The sequence below is a fragment of the Festucalex cinctus genome, chromosome 4 (genome assembly GCF_051991245.1).
Source record: "Festucalex cinctus isolate MCC-2025b chromosome 4, RoL_Fcin_1.0, whole genome shotgun sequence".
NCBI lineage: Eukaryota > Metazoa > Chordata > Actinopteri > Syngnathiformes > Syngnathidae > Festucalex > Festucalex cinctus.
In genome coordinates this window covers 8,781,746-8,802,846 of record NC_135414.1, presented here as the reverse complement: position 1 = coordinate 8,802,846, position 21,101 = coordinate 8,781,746, and the positions used below count along the sequence as shown (strand labels likewise).

The 21,101-nt window shown below is 36.8% G+C and overlaps 1 protein-coding gene across 3 annotated transcripts in view; it reads left to right on the top strand.

The window, feature by feature from the left end:
* homer2 (homer scaffold protein 2) overlaps window positions 1-21,101 on the top strand; it is a 40,074-nt gene that overhangs the window by 1,063 nt on the left and 17,910 nt on the right. The window contains exons 1-2 of one of the 3 annotated variants that reach the window (XM_077518643.1): window positions 1,301-1,718; window positions 13,003-13,159. In XM_077518643.1, coding sequence (XP_077374769.1) covers window positions 1,714-1,718; window positions 13,003-13,159 — 162 coding nt within the window. In that variant the 5' untranslated portion in view covers window positions 1,301-1,713. Of the gene's footprint in view, window positions 1-1,300; window positions 1,719-12,546; window positions 12,797-13,002; window positions 13,160-21,101 lie in introns of those variants that run through there. The other 2 variants (XM_077518642.1, XM_077518644.1) reach the window with 2 other exon arrangements.

Here is a 21,101-nt window from a genome sequence, read left to right as displayed (position 1 = left end):
ATCTGTTAAAAAAATTGTAAACTATGTGTTACGATTCATAATCGGTCTCTCCATGGGGGTCGCCATTGTCGAGTCATGTCAGATTGAAGCCGGTCAGTAAAGTCGGGGATCCGTTTTTGCCGACTTCGCTACTCAGATCTCTGAGTTCAAAGGAGAGTTCCCATGTACACTTCCTGATATGAAGTTGGAAATGTCCCACTTCCCACTCTCCCCGAATGCAACAATAGCTTCTGATGTCTCTCACTAGGCTACGACCCTTAAAGGCACACATTACACATTGTGCAACTGTGTGTCTGCGTGTGAGTCTGTTACTTCGGCTTTATTGCACTTTATAAAACCATTTCATTGTCACTTAGAAACATTGAAATTTAATCAATTTCATATTTTTTTCCACCAGTCTACTGGTCAGTCCCCAAAGGTCTGAAGTTTTAAAAAAATTACCAATATAAAGGGTTGAAAATGGCTCTCTCTGACGATGCAATGTTAATGGTTCAACAGCAAACATGCCTTTGTTGTTGTTTGTTTGTTTGTTTGTTTGTTTGTTTTCCCTGTAAGGTGATGGTTTTGGACATTTGAGGATTCTGCCTGATGCCAAGCAATTTTATATTTTACAATACCTGTGCTATTTTTCTTTATTGACTCAACTTAATGCAACTCAACTTTATTTAGAGAGTTCTTGTTTTGTAAAACAATGAATAATAAAAAAAAGAAAAAAAGATATGCAAACAGAATGCTGTATGCAGTATAAATAAGAATAAAACAAGGTTAGGTTAGATTATTTTATTTTAGGACAATTGGAAATGTATAGTCATTTAAAACACAAAATTAGTGTATGCTATTGAAGCACTCCATTCTTTTCAATAGAGAAAATTGATTTGCAATAAAGTGGACCGACACATATCACTCACCATTGTTCAGCACTCACCCATTGACACCCCTCCCTTCCAATATTTTAGTAATATTGTAAAAATATGTATTTATTTATTTATTTATTTATTTATTTATTTATTTATGCATTTAGGGTAGCCTACCCCAATTGTTTGGTTTTATCCAAGTGGTTCCTACATTTTGGGGCGTTTAAAAAAAAAAAGTTCATTATTTTATAATGGCAATTATACAGATTTTTATTGCGGACAGCCCGGTATCGAGCTCTATAAAAATAAATACTCAAGTAAACTACAGATACCTGAAAACGTATTTGTATTCAGTTACTTCCCGACGCTGGTTTTGGCAAAAAAAAAAAAAAAAAAAAAAAAAAAAAAAGTGTGGGCGCGTGAGCAGATGTAAACCGCTCCGTGTCGCTGCTGCTGTTGGTGCACGCGTGTGGAACTCGATATCCCCACTCACTTGGGGGGAGGAGGAGGTACAAAGTCAGGCAGGTAAACGCCAACATAACTCCACTAATTCAGCGGCCACTTGGGAAAGAACAGCGAGGTGGAAGCTTTAGTTGTATTCGTTTTCTTTTCTTTTTTATTTATTTATTTATTTAGACGCCGCCGCGTGTGTGGCGAAGCTGAACACAGCAGGCGAAAACTTGGTTGACAGGCGCAGGAGGAGACAGGGCTTAGCGAACCCCACGGAAGAAATAAGTGCTCTTCTGTAAGCGACAACGGACTTGTTCGAAGGAGGGAGTAACTGAAGATTGTGGACTTTGATTCGCGTTCTTCTCGCGTCAGGTTATAGCGCACTGATCCGAAATATATCCACATTACAATGGGGTGAGTACTCCACTATCAAGACTCGCTGTATGTGACACCTGCCCTCATTTTTGTATCCCTTCTCTTTATTTCCCCTATTTAATGTAAAGCTAATGCTCCAGAGCAGGATCATCTTAATAATTCCCCCCATTTGAGACCTAAAATTAGCATCCACTAATGTCCTTAAAATGTCTTTATTATTGAAACAGAATTACGATATGAATTTTCCATAGATTCCGGTAAATCGCTATGTACAAAATGTGCTTTTAGGGTGATTCAACGCAGCCCACTGGCAGTGCGTGTTGCAATTAAGTGTGGAGGTCGTTGTGGACACCCACGGTGCACTCCAGACTATTTTTCTCCTATGCGGTCTCTGTGGTCCAAATCGATTCTGATAGTCTACCACTATCCATTTGGATTTTTACATAAGGAAAGCCATTTACTCTATATTCTTAGTTTCTAGGTTAAGGTCCATATACTAGTCCTCAAAACACAGTTTAGTGCACTTGTAGAATGATTGTGCTACTAGTAATTCTTATTCCACTACAAGTGCAACTTTTGCCCTAATAGTACATAATGACTGAGTCAATAGGAACCTATGACACTAAAATGACTGGCCAACCCGATTTCTTTGTCACTATCATGTACACAATCCCAGTAGTGTTCGTTATTTTTCAATATCATGATCATTTATTAACAATCTTGTCAGTTTTTATACAGTTTCTTGAGCTTTTCATCAACCTCACCTCTCTTTCGTGATAGTTTTCTTTTCGTGAAGTTCATATTGACATACCAAATTGTGACATTTGGATATCATTACATCCCTAATTACTAGTGAGGCTAGCTGACAACCGCATGCGTTTCTATTGGAAAAATCAATTCTAAATCCAGACGAATCAGTGGTCACTTGGCATTCCAGAATGCGTTCAATCTATTTACGGTATGTAGCGATGTTTGTTCACTGCATTGGCCTACAACTACTGTATAGCACTGAGAGGTGTTTCTAATATTCAGACTCAATGGGAGAGTACTGGTTATGGCATATGTATATTTATTCTTCCTTCTGTGTGCACAATGGAAAAAAATACAACAATATGTGGTAATGTTTGCGTCTGTCAAATGCTAGTCAGTGACAATAATTGGCCAGTTACAGCCAAAAAGTTGTTTGGCTGCAGTAATGTTATAGGAATGCTGCACGACCTGTTTCCCCAGACCTTACTTACTCACTACCACAGCAATGACTCCCGCTCATGAGGTCTGCATACTCACCCAACATGCTTTGAAATGTCGTCCATACAGTGTTGTCATGAAACTGGCCCCTGTGGACCTGCAGCTGAGAGCCAGTCTTAGGCAGCTCATGTCGCCAACATGGTGACGCAGCGCTCGCCTGCTTTTACTCACTGCCAGCTTGTAGTTACACTTGACACCTCAATACGTCTGGCAAGTCCAAATAGATCTTTCCATTCTTTAGAACCGTAGTTGAAAGGATGATATGAATGCAAGATCACCGTTGATCTTAAAAAAAAAAAAAAGTGAAAAATAATACTTAAATAAATGTTTATGGCCTCCAACATGTAGTCCAATTTTCACTTATCCACTGAAAGGTTCTCGAAACAGGATCTGTTCTTCTCAAATAACGCAGCAGAAGACCGGCTACTACCACCGCTGATGAAAACTTCTAGAGCAGGTGTTCATGCAAAGGGCTGTGCAATTAATTGAAATTCAATTATTACACGCCACAATTACAAAATCAGCATAATCGTAAAAAAACATTATTAATAAAAAAAAAAAAAAGATTTTAATTGTGCACATTTGCATCTTTTTTAAATTTTTAAAATAATTTAATAATTTTTGTTTCATCCAAAAGGAACTTGCATAATTAATATTTCAAATAATTTTATTTCTCTTAATATTTTTTATTTGTTTTTACGTTTAAATATTTTCTTGTTTTGTAGCAAATAAATAAATGATCGTCCTACAGCACAGTGCACATGCTGCACTCCAACTTCAAGTTTTTGCCAACATAAATCCATAAATACGTATTATCATAATATATTATTAGAAATTATGTTTGGTCTAAAAGGAGCTTACATAATTATAGTGTTTTTAATTGGTCTTAATATTTTTTTAAATGTGTTAATATTTAATATTTTCTTGTTTTGTACCAAAAAAAAAAAAGATCGTCCTATTGCACAGTGCACAAGCTGCACTCCAACATAAATAAATAAATCCGTATATATTATTATAAATATGTTATTCTAAATTCTGTTTGGTCCAAAAGGAACTTACATAAGTATAGTGTTTCATTTCTAACCCTAACCCCACCATTAGTCCTAATATTTTTAAATGCTTAAACATTTTCTTGTTTTGTACCAAAAAAAAAAAAAAAAACTATTGTTTGAATAATCGTGATTTAAATTATTTTCAAAATAATCACGATTATTATCTTTTCAATAATGGAGCAGCTCTATGCAGAGGGCTGCAGTGGAACTGAGCATCAACAAAAGCTTTATATAGCGGATACTTTGGTGAGTGATAAAACCTTACCTATACCAACTTCATAATTTCCAGCGGAAGATTACTCGCATGATGCTCAACAACGCCAAACTTCTCAGACTGGCAGTGAGCTCAATCAAGGATAGACAAACTTTTTGCCTCGTGCTAATTTTGCAATACTGCTCCAGTCTCAGTTGCCAAGCTATGCAGGGAATGATATATGCTTGCAAAAACCACCATGTGCAAAGCCTAACCTGTCGAATGTTGATGACCTCACATCTGTCTGAATGATACTGTACAAGTGATCATAATATACTGTTAGACAGGCTGGAAACTTGGGTGGGATTAAATGGAACAGTCCTTAAATGGTTCAGGTCCTATTTGGAGGAAAGGAGTTACTTTGTGACCATTGGAAATTTTGAATCTGATCGAAAGGCCATGATATGTGGGGTCCCTCAAGGGTCAGTCCTTGGACCCCTGTTGTTCAGTCTGTATATGTTACATTTGGGTCAAATGCTTCAGAACACCGATGTTGACTATCATAGTTATGCAGATGACACACAACTGTATTTATCGATGTCCCCAAATGACAGCAGTTCTATTAACACATTGTGTCATTCTCTAGAGCAAGTTAACAACTGGATGAACCAAAATTTCCTTCAGCTGAACGAAAACAAAACGGAGCTCATTGTTTTCGGCAATAAAGAAAAGAGGATTGCTGTTAAAAAACAGCTTGAGTCACTGTCTTTAGAAACTAAAGACCAAGTTCGAAATCTTGGGGTATTAATAGACTCAGATCTGACCTTCAGTAATCATATTAAATTTATCACTAAAACAGCCTTTTACCAGCTGAAAAACATATCCAGACTGAAGGACTGCATGCTTCAAGCAGACCAAGAGAAGCTTATCCATGCTTTTATCTCCAGCAGACTAGATTACTGTAACGGTCTTCTGACTGGACTCTCTCAAAAGAACATGAGACAATTGCAGCTCATTCAGAACGCTGCAGCTCGAGTTCTGACCAAAACAAAAAGATCAGAACATATTACTCCAGTACTTAAGGATTTACACTGGCTCCCTGTCAGCTGTAGAATCGATTTTAAAGTTCTGCTACTCGTCTATAAATCACTAAATGGTTTGGGTCCTGAATATATCCAAGAAATGCTGATTGAGTACAAACCCAGCAGGGCTCTGAGATCCACAGACTTGGGCCAACTAGTGGAACCCAGAGTTCGAAGCAAACATGGTGAAGCTGCATTTAGCTATTATGCTGCACATAGATGGAATAGGCTACCAACAGAAGTGAAGTCAGCCCCGAGTGTAAATGCTTTCAAATCCAGGTTAAAAACTTTGCTTTTTTCTTATACCTTTGATTAGGGACTTTTAAACAGCTGTAATTAAGTGTTTTGTTTGTTTTTTTGTTTTGTTTTTTTTTCTCTTTTTTTTTTTTTCTCTGAATGTTAACTACTGTTTTTTTATGCTTATGTGTTCTTTCCTTGTGTAAAGCACATTGAGTTGCCTTGTGTATGAAATGTGCTATACAAATAAACTTGCCTTGCCTTGCCTACAAGTGGAAATTCCGAATGACCCTGATTGCTCTTTGTAGTGATGTTAATGCCAGTTTTTCTTTTCCTTTCTATTTTTTTGTCGGCTGTCTGACTTGTGGCCCTTTGGCAATGGCCTGTTTGTTACTAAATGTCGTTATAGATTAATAATAAATCGCACACGTCATGTGAACTTTTGCTGCCCTCGTGACATTGACACATTAATATTGATTTGATTCCCAAGTGCAATTTCTAATTCGTTGTCCCTTTTCTGTAAAATAAAAAAATTACATCAGTTATTTTAAACCAAAGACAGTAGAGAGATTTATGCATTTTAATGAGAGCAATCTTTCTGATACTTCCAAGTACATTTCACTTGCTCAATTTTATTGGCTTGTGGGAATATTCCTCGAGAAACTTTAGCTATTCCTTTTTTTTTCCGCACAGGCACCGACAGCAAGCCGCATATTGCTATTTAAACTAAGTCCCGCTGGGTTCAAAGCTAACACTGAGATAGATGATAATCTTCTGGCTGTCCAAGGCTTAACACTCATTGATTAGGCTCACATGTGACGTGGCCATGGGTCTGTTGCTACCCCCGCCAGGAGAGCAGACTATAAGCCTAATCTGAGTGTGTCTTCTGTCTGATCGAGGGGCACTCCGAGAAGGTGCAGAAGGAAAGTGGCGGCACCACTTGGTGGTAAAGAAAAATTGCTAAATGAAAGGAGACAGGTTGAAGGCGGATTGGAAGTCTCTTTGCCAGATGGTTGAGGCCTAGGAGGCCATCTGCTGCCATGCTGTGCCTCAGTGGAGACTTCTCGTGTCCTCTCCCTTCCACATCGCAGATTAAGATGGGCTCTGTGACCCACTGCCTCGGTTGATCGTTGTGAAGGACCGTATGCTTGATGCTTAGAAAAATCGAGCCCACTCTCCTCTCTGATAAGCTGATTAACGCTGAATTTATAAGAGAAAATGGACCGACCGTTCGGGAAGTTCTCAATGGCCAGTCCGCCCAAAATGCAAAAAAAGAACGCTCCATAAAACAGGCCAACCAAGCAGGAAAATTTGCTCCAGGTTATGTTCACATAAGCTCAATTCTGTTTGTTTTTTATTTATTTATTTTTATTTTTTTGCCTGTATGGGACGTATTAATTTTCTCCCTGCAGCATGAACAGTAGAAGTCCAAATTTTTAAAATTCTACCCGGGTGTCTTTCGTATGTGGATATAAGTCAGATAGCTATATGATGCCATATGAACATGTCGGATGAATTCGTCCACATCCGACCTATACGTAAACGAAAGCCCAACATCAAGCCCCCCCAACCCACTTTTTGTTGTTTTCTTTTTCATTTTTCCCCGAGTCATAATGGACGATTACGATGTTAAAGGGATACTTCACTTATTTAGCCCATTATAGCAATAAAAAGTTAATATTTTGTCTATAATTAATTTGATACCTTCATTATTTTTCACGTACAATTAGTACCTTAAAAAACGCATTTTGCAACTTGCTGTCGACTGAAAATGACATCACAGGGGCTCAAGTAACCAATCACAGCTCACCTGTTTCCTAGGTTTGGTTATATGACATTCACAAGCTGAGCTGTGATTGGTTACCTGAGCCCTTGTGATGTCATCTTAAGTCGACAGCAAGTTGCAAAATGTGTTTTTAAAGGTACTAATTGTACATGAAAAATAATGAAAATATCAAATTTATTTATTTATTTGTCTTCCCTCGCTATAACGCGGTTCAATTTTCGCGGTCTCGCTGTATCGCGGATTTTTTTTAAAGTGCAATTTTGCATATTTTTTTTGCAGTAATATACCCATTTTATAAAATTTATGAAGTTTTGAACATTATCAATGTTTGAACAAGAGAGAAATGTGAGAACATGTAAATGCCTCAATGAGAAAAGTGTCTAAATTGTGTGGTAGGGGATTTTAGAGCCTTAAAACATGTATAAGAATTGTAAAACATAAAGCCTGCGATTGGTTGGCAACCAGTCCAGGGTGTCCCCCGCCTACTGCCCAGAGCCAGCTGAGATAGGCGCCAGCAGCCCCCGCGACCCTTGTGAGGAGTAAGCGGTCAAGAAAATGGATGGATGGATGGATGGAAAACATAAAGCTAACTACTTCGCGGATTTCATTTATTGCGGGTATTTTTTGGAACCTAACCCCAGCGGAAAACGAGGGAACACTGTATAGGCAAAATATTAATGTTTGACTGCCAAAAAGGGCTAAATAAGTAAAGTATCCCTTTAATATAATAAATCCAGCAAAGATTGATTTAAAGATTTTCTTTACTCAAAAATAATTCTTGTGCAATGTATATGGATTCTAAATCAGTTTTACAGTAAACTTAACATTCATCGATTGTGCTTAAATGTCACTATTAAATAGTTGGTAGCTATTATAAACACGTCTTGTAAACCAACCACCCAGCCATAATTCTGCTGCTTGTGGTTCTTGCCACCAAGCACGTGCACAGTTTATTCCTCCCATGTTGATGTTGCTAATATCATCACTTGGCTGACCCATTTTGCATGTGTGCATGTGTCGCTGGTATTGTCATCATGTTCACTTGCAGCACTAATGGGAATAAAAGCACAATAAAAACAACTAGCATAGTTTGCTAGTACATCACAGTCTAACGCAAATGTATTCCCTTGAGAACACCCACCCACCTGTAAATTATTTAAAGCATTGGATAAAGAGGGTGAACATGTGGCAGTCAACCGGGTGAGGAACTGCTGCCATTAAGTCCCAAATGTAATCTTGCCAAAATAAATGGGTACCCATACGGTACCTTTTTGGACTTTGCGTAATCTGCCTAATTTGAGTTGGACGAACGTGACAAGCGCTATTCTGGTGGTTGCTCATGCTTCTGTGCAGAAATGCTGTGTGAGCTGGTGTACTGATGCATGAAGTGACAGCTGTGGACACCTACTGCGTCCCTGCTCAGGACATAGTCTGTTTCTATTGATGGCGTAACAAAATGGTTCACTATCCGCAGCATCCTGACCAAGGCCAGTGGATTGCAACTGAAATTGATGTAGTTCATACATTTGTGCCGCTATAATAACATTTAACAAATATATTTTAACCCACTGATGAAATCCACTCATTATTGCAAAGTGCACCACATCACTTTGCAATAATCTATTCACCAAATGCAAACACGTACAGTGAATGAGGGCTGTGCAATTAATTGAAATTTAATTACAATTTCAATTATTATACTCCAGAATTACAAAATCAGCATAACCATAAAAAAAAAAGATTAATACTAATTTTTGAGTTGTTTAAATTTATACATTTTCACCTTATTAAATACTACTGTACTATACTATAGTGATTTAAAGAATTTTATTTATTTTTATTTATTAATTTTATATTTTTTGTTGTTGTTGTTTTTTACCTTTAAACATTAATATATATATATATATATATATATATATATATATATATATATATATATGTATGTGTATATATATATGTGTGTATATATATATGTGTATATATATATATGTGTATATATATATATGTGTATATATATATATGTGTATATATATATATATGTGTATATATATATATATGTGTATATATATATGTGTATATATATATATATGTGTATATATATATATATGTATATATATATATATATGTATATATATATATATATATATATATGTGTATATATATATATGTGTATATATATATATATATATGTGTATATATATATATATATATATATGTGTATATATATATATATATATGTGTATATATATATATATATATATATATGTGTATATGTGTGTATATATATATATATATATATATATATATATATATATATATATATATATATGTATGTATTTTTGTGTTAAATTAAAATTAAACATTTTCTTAGTTTTGTACCAAAAAATAAATAATCCTTTGAATGAACTTGATTTCAATTATTGCCAAAATAATTGTGATTATTATTTTATCCATAATTAAGCAGCCCTACAGAAAATTTACGCCAAACAGTGTTCCCTCGCTGGGGTTAGCTTCCAAAAAATACCTGCAATAAATGAAATCCGCGAAGTAGTTAGCTTTATAATTTACATTTATTATAAATAGTTTTAAGGCTCTAAAACCCCTCACCACACAGTATATACACTTTTCTCATCGAGGCAGTTCCCTCACATTTCTCTGTTTAAAAATTCTCAATGTTCAAACCTTCATACATTTTATAAAATAGGTACGTTACTTAAAAAAAATAAAAAATAGCATGCAAAATTGCACAAAAAAAAAAAAAAAATCCGCAATAAAATGAGGCTGCGAAAAGTGAACCGCGTTATAGTGAGGGAACACTGCATATGTAATTCAACATATACAAGGACGTCATTATGGCTCACAGGGAAATATGTCCATATTTTGGACCCACCACAGAAGCAGGTTCTGCATGAAATAATTCCCCGCTCTCTTTCAATTTGGATCGTGCTTGTCGTTTTGTATTGTGTGGCCACTCGTAAGGTTGTTCCCCACCTCACACTCTCATTCTTCACCCAAAACCCTTGTGAGGAAAAGCACGACTGAACTTGGGTAGATGCCATTCACTGTCTCCTCACTTCTGAACGACAGCAATACTTCCCCTTTTATCCAGCAAAATCAATCAAGCTGAGGTTTTTTTTATCTCCGGAAAGCAGATGACTGGAATCATCCAACAGTTGTGTGAGTGCACCCGCGTGTTAAGCGTTGACCTTTTACTCCTCCTTCCCTGCCAGTGTGAGCTGGCTCCTGACATCGCCACCGAAAAGGTCAGCGTATGTGTGCACGCGTGTATATAGGCAAAGCGGCAGCAGCGATCTGTAGAACGCGTTATGTTCTTTTCAACCAGATGAGGAATGAAGTTAGGCTTAAATGTGCAGTCGTTAGGCTTTGATTTTCTGTGAGAACTGTAATCCTGGTGGAAGTGAAAGATTTATTAGCTCGTGAATTTCTGTCCGTCTTTGTCTGACAATTTTCTCAACTGGCAATATACTCAAATGCATGTCCTCTTGATTGACATTAGTCCATTGATTAATTTGAGAATGTGAATTAAGGCCCTCACAATAAGTAACATTTTAATACTGAAAGATATGTTGAAAATTTGGAAAATTGTATTTACTGTAGAAAACAATAGGGAGCTATTTACTTGTTTACAATTTTATTTGACTTTTGAAGACATGGCGCTACTACAGGCCCTTGGGAGACCCTAAAAACTCTTTATGAATCCTAAAAGTTGCTCAATAAACATATGCTTAAAAATTCAACAAATTTAAGAGCTGCAGTTTGTATTTTTTTTTTTTTTTTTAATTTTGATGCCAGTATTTTCCTTTTTAGTGAAAATGAATATCAGCTCCAAATATCGCTTATTGGTGTCCTTGGCTACTAGGGCTGGGTATTGCCACCAACCTCACGATGCACCCCCCGCGAGCCTTGTGAGGAATAAGCGGTCAAGAAAATGGATGGATGAAATAATAGACTTTACACATTGTGCATATTATAAAGTGCTTTGTGGGATTCTCTTGCTAATGCAGTTTCATTTCATTTCAGTTTTTTTCTTCCTCAAACTGCCTAATGTGTCCCGCAGCTCCTCACACCATGTTATACTTTGCAAGGATATGCAAATTTCTGCACATTTTGCCACTTTTTGAAGTGGGAAAACGGAAAAATGACACCCGAGTAGCCAGCGTCTGAGTCATGTACAGGTTACAGAGCAAGATGATTCAGTTTCTGGTAGAGACTGTCGACTTGTTGGAATGTCGACATGTGCTACTTATAGCGCTTTTATGTAGGCTACGTAGTTTTTTATATTTAAGAGTCTTGTCAATCTTTAAACTGGAAACTGTCACATCATGGCTAGCTATGTTTTATTTATGTATTTTTATAAACACTACTTCCTATTGGCATTTAAACGGCCTCAAAATTCCATTACTGTGCAGACTCAACATTTCCAAACTGTTACTGTCGTACGTCTATCTCTGCATCATATCACATTGGATGTTATGTTCTGAGGTTGGATCCCAAAAGCGCAGACACAAATAAGAGTTTCACACTTTATTCGCATAACATCCAGATGCGTGGAACTAACTTGACTTGACCAGAAACAACGAGAAGGCATCGAAGAAAAGAGGAGCAGGTGGCCAGCTGGACAGAGGAATAATCCTACAAAACACACACTTCTCAGTTAGGCTTATATAGACAGTGAATTGATCAGATTGGCTGTGGATAGACATGTGGGTAACAGGACTGACATGGAATTATCTGATTGGCTGTTGACCAGATAAAGAGATTAAAGATTCTTGACATCACATAGTTCCTGACATCACATAGCTTAAGACCAGTTGAAACTAGATGACGTTTACATCAGTTCAAAACAGACAGTTGACCTCACGGTCATGACCCAAACACAACCCTTGCTAGATCCAAACATAACCCTGGCATGACCCAGTCAAGACACTGGAAGACAAATTACCGTACTGATGTTGCACATTCTGAAACGAAACTCTTTGAGCTGCTGTCATTGAAATTGTCCATTTATGAGTACACAAAAGAATGTGTTTAGCATTTTAGCATTTTTTTCTAGTTCTAGATGTTAACCTAACAATGATTTTAAACCCTGCGCTTTGGCTGGCAACCAGTTCAGTGTGTCCCCCGCCTACTGCCCAGAGCCAGCTGAGATAGGCGCCAGCACCCCCCATGACCCTTGTGAGGAATAAGCGGTCAAGAAAATGGATGGATGGATGGATGGATGATTTTAAACCCCAGTAATATAGTGAACTGCCGTTTTTTGGCATACCGCTAGCCCTAACCTCAACAATATTTACAATATGATCTGTGATGAAAACCATTTCAACACCTCAGTGTTGGAGTAGATGTGATGATAGACGTGATGTGTGTTTGTCACATCAGAGACGAGAACTCTTCTTGATGTGCTAATAGCTTTGAGTCGCCATGAGGATTTTGGGTGGTGTTACATTACATTATCACTGGCCTGTCTATGTCTCTCTCGAATTGCGATGTAGGAGCCGGTAGGTATCACGTGTGGTGTTATGGTGCTGCCTTTATAACTGTATCTGGATAACTTTTGAAATGGAAAATCCATATTAATCAGAACGTCATGTTTAGATGAATTAGGTTACATATTGTCAAGAAATGCTTAACGTTGACTTCCACTTTAAAGGGGAGCCTCTCAAATCTGCTCACAATTTTCCCTCTTCATGTCTCAACCCCTCAGGGAGCAGCCAATCTACACCACCAGGGCCCATGTCTTCCAAATTGACCCCACCACCAAGAAGAACTGGGTCCCTGCCAGCAAACAGGCCGTCACAGTCTCCTATTTTTTCGACAGCACACGCAACAGCTACCGCATCATCAGTGTGGATGGATCGAAGGTATGAGTGTGTGCTCGGTCACGGTGATGAGGCAAGATTTTTGTTCCCCCTAGTTTTATAGATCAGATAAGCATTGTCTGATACTGATAAATATTCAGACATGGATTCGTAGAATGAGACTTCCGCCTTGGGTTGAGCAATTCTAATTGGCATCAGTATCAGATTTCTGCATATGAATCACAAGCAAATTAATTGTCATTGACTATCATACCACATTTAATCAAAATTTGTTCAGCTTTTTGAGACTGTGTAATTGAAAATGATCCACACTTTTGTTCCAGATCCAGATTGAGGTCATAATCAAATATTCAGCAATTCTTCTTTTTGTTTTGAATTACACACCATTTTGTGCATGAATGATGAATTTCAATCGGAATTCACCTTTTTATATGTAGTCATTATGTAGCAATAGAAGTTTATTTCTAACATGCATAAAATCAAGAGTATAATACAGTAACCTGTGAATAAAGAACAGCAAAATTAAAACGAATAACAAATACAAAAAAGAAAGTAAATACCATAGGAAAACACAGAAATCATACAACATATGTAATAAATGACATGCTTACGCACATAAATCACTTAAAGTGCATCCACAAAGTTTGCACAACGTTTCACTTTTTCCAAATTTTTACAGCCTCATCTCAAAATGGAATAAATTCATATTTTCCCTCAAAATTCTACACGCAACACCCCATAATGTTATTAGTATATCAACAATATTTAGATATATTCATATCTACAGTAGCTATACATAAAATAAAATGTACTTTACATAATACTCCAATTTACAGTACACTTTGTCACATTACCACATTTAACCAATATGTGGTTATCCATATTTTATTAATTGTCAATGCATTTTCAACATTTTGGTTAAAGAGCAAGGTTGTTAACCATTCCAGAACCATGATCTTGACTTACTTGGTACCATTTCAGTTCATATAGAGCAGATATATAAATGGTTTTTTTGTTTGTTATTTTTTGTTTATTTTTTATTGTATTTACACAAGTAGCAGTCCATTTAAACTAGCCAATGTAATGTTTGCTATAAATAAATTACATTATTGTGGAAGACGGTTGAAGTTCACGTTGGCATGACCCTCTAACAGTTCTCACTTGGCCCCTTTGGAATCATTTGTTAGGTTTTCCATTTTAGAGCAGAACAGTAACAATTGTCTGTCACATGTTTAAACTCAACTTCATTAACTCATTCACTCCCGGTGACAAGTATACTTGTCAATTATGTATTTTTTTAGAGCGGGGATACATGGGAAGAATCTGATTATGCTCCACTGTAAAAGTCAAACTTGGAAACAACGTTACTGATGCCTAACCACCAGTAGATGACATTATTGTCCCATTTTATACGAAATAAACACAGTTTCAGAGTCCATGGGAGAAATGGCTGTATTTTGGCAAACCTATATTTTCTACTGTCAATTATAAAAGAATGGGCTGGGGCAAAAAGTATTCTGTCATTTGGTAGATTCGGCTTAAATATAATTATTGAACGTAATATTGCGTGGGTATTGAAGTTTGAAATTTTCTAATATGGCTGGTAGGGGTGTGAATTGCCTCGTACCTGACGATTCGATTCGTATCACGATTCACAGGTCACGATTCGATTCGATACCGATTAATCCCGATACGAATTTATAAGTCGATTGTTGCGATTTTTTTTCATTCAAATTTAGAAAATACTAATCAGTAAGCTTGTAGAGTGTAATATTTATATGAAAATGTATTATTTATTTATCTGAAATTTCAGTCTTATAGAGGTTGTAATCTGTTTCATGTTTAAACAGCATTAAAATAAAATATTAAGGCTTAATGTTCCGTTCATATAACATTCTTCCATGCTTAAGGTGTGAATCCTAAAAAAAAATAAAAAATAAAAAATCGATATTGCCTATTATTGAATCGATTCGAGAATCGCGCGATGTAGTATCGCGATATATCGCCGAATCGATTTTTTTTAACACCCCTAATGGCTGGTAATGAAAGAGTTATTAAAGTACTAAACTGCTCCTCAAATAACATCTTACATCTACATGGCAAGTCTAACTTTAAGAATGCTTACATGTCATTGATGGCAGGCAATCAATTTTGGTATTGCAGGCAATAATAGATATCATTTCAACTGTACATAAATTGTAAATATTTATATTCACACCACCAGCATTCCTTAGCTTGGTGAGAGTGTAGATGATGTTTCCATGGTGATAAGAGCCTCCTCTCCTTGTGAAAAGGCGCAGATATTGTCATGCGATCATTTTTAGCCCTTTGATTACTTGTGAGTGATTGTAGAGAGCAGAAAAGCACACAGTTTAGATTTTGCTCTTCTGTTTGAGTACAAAGTCTGCGAGGCTTACACTTGGAATAACTGAACGAGCAACTGAAGGGTTGGGAGGCAATGTTATCGTTATGTGCAATTTTTTGATCATTACAAAAAAAAAAAAAGAACTCTGTATAATGTGACGATAGGATTTTCCCAGCAATTTTTCGGTTCAAATCTCTTTAGGTGAGGTATTTGCGTGTTTTTGCAAAGCGTTGTTTAGTTAAGTGACTCCCACTGCTTGAAGCCAGCGAGGCAACACTCATCAGGTTATGTCATCACGCAGTACTGACAGCAGATAACTGGCGACTCCATGACCACGCTGGCGTATTTTTAAGAAAAGACTTCATTTGTATACAAAAAAAAAAAGAACGGATAGCTACATTTATTTCTGACTGCATTCATCTTGCCTACTTTTATGTTCTCTTCAGTACTTCCCCAAGGTCAGACCTCCTTTCTCCGCTCTCCCACTCATTATTCCCTTTTTGTCGTCTGAGTAACGGAGTTTTGTCTAATGACACTTCCACAGGCAACTGCGATGGGCCATTTCGATTACAATTATCCTATAGGACATTTTACCGTGACGTCACTTGGACCTCTGGTTGGCAAAAGCTCATCATTATCAGGCTCATCATTTGACCAAGGCAGAGAGACATTGAAAGCAGTGTTAATGGCTTGTAAATGGATTTTCTTCTTGTATGGGAAAACGTGCTGGTAATTCAGATATAGCGAACAAGATCATTGAGGGACTTGCTAATTAACTCATTTGCTCCCAACAACTTATAAATACGTTTTTGTTTTTTTGTTTTTTATGTTTTAAGTGTCCCAAAGATATATTTACATGTTTTTTTTGTTTGTTTTTTTAAGTTTGGTTTTTTTTTTATGCTAGAGCATACAGAAGGCTTTGATGCAGCCTCTCAACTGCAAAGAACAGTTGCAGAAATGGTAGTTATTACACAAACGGCCAGCAGGTGGCAGCAGAGCAAAGGAGATCAACCAGGGCCATGTTGCAAACAGCTCTTTTCCTTCCTCAGTGTTTTTAACAGGTTTGTGAATAATGACGAAACCTAGCCATATTCTAATGCTAATTGCTGCAAAACAGAAAGAGATACAACTATATTTTTTTTCCTCATGAAAGAAGAGACTCTAATCTTTCTTTTGGTAGGTTCCATGTTTTTATATCAATAGAACACAATATTCTGTGGGCATGGCAAAATCATTCAAAATCCAGTAAAACAGCCGGGAGCGAACGGGATTGCTTCTATGAAAATGGCTGGGAGCGAATGAGTTAAAAAATTCTTCAAAATAAAAGATCGAAATTGTGTTGAAACTGTTATTATGCCGGTGTGCGTTTCTTTTGGCTTTTCTGTTGCTCTAATTTAGGGCACAGTCCGACGTGATCTTTTGATAGTGAAATAGCGCACTGTATGTATGTAAGTGTACTTGGTGAGGAATTCACTCAAACCCACTTGAAGCTTCACACACTTCACACTCCAACTTTACACCCGATGATGGCGATTTGGTTCTCAGTCTGTCCCTTTCCAAGTGACGACTCCTCACCAAGCAGTCTTGCGATTTTCTCTGACACCTATTTGCAATGCCCACTCGCCTTATCCTCTTCACCTACAGATTCCACTCGATTCATTTATATTTGTTTTGGGGTTTTTTTTGGGGGGGGGGACAAAACTAGTAACCTTATGTACAAGCCAGGTCTGTCCAGAACAATATTTTTTTGCTGCTGTCTGCACTAATCATGACAAACTGTCAGTGTATATTAGTTCACTGAACGAGCCAGGCAGCTCACTGATGATGACAGAGCAAGTAGAAATGCATTTGTAGCACTTCTGATTCCTCCTTGCCTTGATGTGTGCTACTTGGACCATGGAAAATTACCACAGTATTACAAATGTACTTTTCAGCACCCAATTTATTCACCAAAACATTTTCATTCATTACAAATTATATTAAGATGACACAATTCGCGACCAACTTGATTGTCAATGGAAAGAAATTGAAACTATTAACATCAGATGATGCTGGTCAAACCGTGATCAATGCTGCACTGTAGAGGTGCAGAAATTGATCGATTTGTCAACTCATAGATTATCAAATTAATTGATCATTAATTTTACTAAACTTTGATTAAACTTATTAAAATTTTATTAAATTTCTGCTTCTCAAAAGCAAATGTTACCAATTTTCTGTAGTCCCTCATTAAAACACTTATCTTTGTGTTGCATCGAAATAAAAACATTTACCAACATTTGCTTTTGGAGAACAATGATCAACATTTTTGCCTATTTTCTGACTGATTTTCTGATTTTTCTGGCAGACCACATTAATTAAATCCTAATGATTTTTTTCTTCACATTTTCTGAACTGTTGATTTGAAATAATGTCCTGTTCTTGAATATAAGCATGGAAATTAAAACTTGTCATCAATTAGTTGACAAAATAATTAACAAATTAATAAATTTAAATAATCGTTACTTGTAGCCCTGCTGTACTGTAAGAGATAGTGAGCACAACATCTTGATCTAATATTAGTACTGTATGTATATTCATATATACAACATTGAAACTGAAATTTAGGTCAGTCAGCAGCAGTATGGGAGCTTTTTTGGCTACCCGGTTGAGAACAGAGATGGAAATCGGGAAGTTGACAAGATCCAGAAAATTTGGCGTATATGCTTTAAAAAAAAAAAAAAAAAAAAAAAAAAAAAAAAAAAAAAAAAAAAAAAACTTCCCCAAGTCAAGGCCACATGTTAATGACCCATCAAAGACATTTGAAACATTGTATAATCACTTATAAAACATTATTATTTTAATTTATCAAACAAATTCTATCCAATTTTGGTTGTCATTGCAACCTAGCACAAACCTCAACAGAGGCATTATACTGCATCAACAATAAAAAATCATTTTGTGGATGTATGTATCAGTAATTGACCAGTTATCTCAGTAATGTTTAGTTTGAATTTAAAAAGTAAGACGATAAGTTTCAAGGCTCAGATGGAAACATGATGCTTGCAGTTTCACCGTCTTCCAGTCTGCGTTCTTTCTCATCTATGACAACATTGTGTTTTATATGCCACTTGACAAGCGTATATTACGTACCTATGACTCTGCTTATCCTGCGAACTCCCAACATACATAATCAGACGAGGCCGACATTTCCATAGGGGCTGCTTGAGTTGTCTGATGGTTTGAAATGGGCCCTCAGGTTACTGGCCAGCAGCACTTTAATTTGCACTTCCTGTTGCACTTGATACAGGCCTGGCTGTCCACCCCCACAGCTGCTCATGTCACTCCACTCCCCCTCCCTCTCCTCTGTCACACTCTCCCACTTGCCTACTCACTTGATTACAGTCTTGCATGCACATTCATACCACCTACAGCAGCCTTAATGGCTATTATGATCATACAGTAAGAGGAAACAAGCGATGCAAACATCTTTTTCTGTATAATTGAATGAGGATTTCTACTAAATACTTGAGCATCATCTTTGGGAAATTCTCTTTTGCTCTTCCTGAAATATTAATTTTGTGTTGCATTGCAATCTAATTCGCACAGTGTTCCACAACTGTGGACAGCGTTGTGCAATGCCAAGCTCAAGGGTACCTTGGCACTGTATGCCAGTAAAACAACCTTCAAGTACAGTACAGTACACATTAGGCCAGGGGTCGACAACAAAGCTTAAAAAAAATTCCAAACAAATTAATTTCAAGTCAAAACTACATTTGCATCAGGCAAACCCTTCTTTTGGGGCGGCATGGCTCAGTGGTAGAGTGGTCGTCTCCTATCCATTTTCTTGTTTGCCTATATGGTACAGGTAAATCATCCACATTTTAGTTTTATAAGATTTGGGCCATCTAAATTGGTGAGCTTGCTGTTTTGTGTCTTTTTGACAATAATTCAGTATCTTGCAGCAGCCCAGTTTTCCACTATGAACATTAAAGTTTCATAGCTCACACTTGTCTTCAAACAAATGTGGAGAAAGTCAGCTGTTTGGGATGAAGTGCTGTTCAGAATTTTCCAAAGTACTCTCTCGCCTTTGAGGAAATGGGCTCGTCTTTGTTTTTAAAATTAGATGAACCTTGTAGAACGCAGCCTGAATCAAAACAAAAGTCTTTGGGCTTTTGTTTCTAGGTTATTTGGTCTGTATAGTTGTAACCTTGGAAAAGGTTTGGACGTATATTCCAGGTTGTTGAAAAGGACGCACATCTGTCAGATTTGAAAAATCGAATGCTGCATTCACAGCCAGGTTGCTATGAAACGAGACCTGCCCAGTAATTTAGCCGTCTTCAGTGGATCCCAATCGTTTAATTTGGGTTCACGTGAATGCTTTCAAGTGACTGCTTTTGTCGACATGCAGAGCACAATACCTGATGATGAGCTCTATTATAGTGGCTTTTAAACCACAGCTGATTTGCAACATGTTTGCAACAGGTGACAGTACTGTAGCAAAATGGTGGATGTAATTTGACAACTTGAAGCGTTGCGGGTTAGCAGTTATCACCACGGTGTGCCTTCTTAAGGGTAACACTCAATTCAGTTGTGGGTTAAATATGAATTGCTGAGTCAATGTTTTGATAGAGAATGTTTGACACAAACTCGTAGCAATTTTGAAGTATAGGGGCAGTTAAGGATACTTGACCTCATTCGGTTTCCAGTATCCAGCACAGGACAGACTGGTGAGCCTAAATTAGTAGTATAAGACATATTTACATTATGTCATCGTTTGACACCAATTCTACGATTGGATGTAGCAAGTAAATGGAACAGGAAAAACATGATTGTTTAACACTAAGCAGGGGGAAAGCACCTTAACTGTATGAGGAGATGATCAGATGGATTAATGTACTACAATCGCTCCAAATTTCTCTTATCGTGTTTTCACAACAAACACAAACCTTGCACTGTGAGTGAGCTCAAATTGATTAAATATGTAGGAATGAACCTAAATTGCGCTGTGACCTTTACAGGTAAACTTGAATTGTCCTTCTCCAAACTTTTGAATGCACATGTCCACATTTTCAATGTTTTTCTTTTTTTGTACTTTTTGCCCTTTTGCTGTTCTAACAAGGACTTGAATGTCAAAATCCACAGTTGCTGTTTGATCTATGAATAGACCAATATGTTTCCTGCTTCAATTACAGTCTTCTTCCTCATGCCGTTGACATTTTGCATGACATCATGAGCTCAAGACAACGCCTAACAATTGTAAAACAGTATCTTGCCATCACGAGGCTTCAAACAGGATCAACTAAATTAAGTTCACCTGTAAAGGTTATAGTCTATTTAAGGCTCATCCTGGAGTTACCCTTAAAACTATGGCCAAACAATATTAAAAATCATATTAATTGTGATATTGAATTGTGAGTAGTGTATATTGGAACTAATTTCAACTGAGCAGTTGGACATTATAGACCAATATGTTTTGTTTTGTTTTTCCCCCAAGGCCGATACCAATTATTAGTAGTCAAGGAGACCGATGTTCATTTGCAGTAAAAGAGAAAATATTAGCATCAAAATTACAAAAAAAAAAAAAGCTTTTTGTTTTGAATTTTAAACATATAAAGAATTGACTGCTTTTTAAAAAAA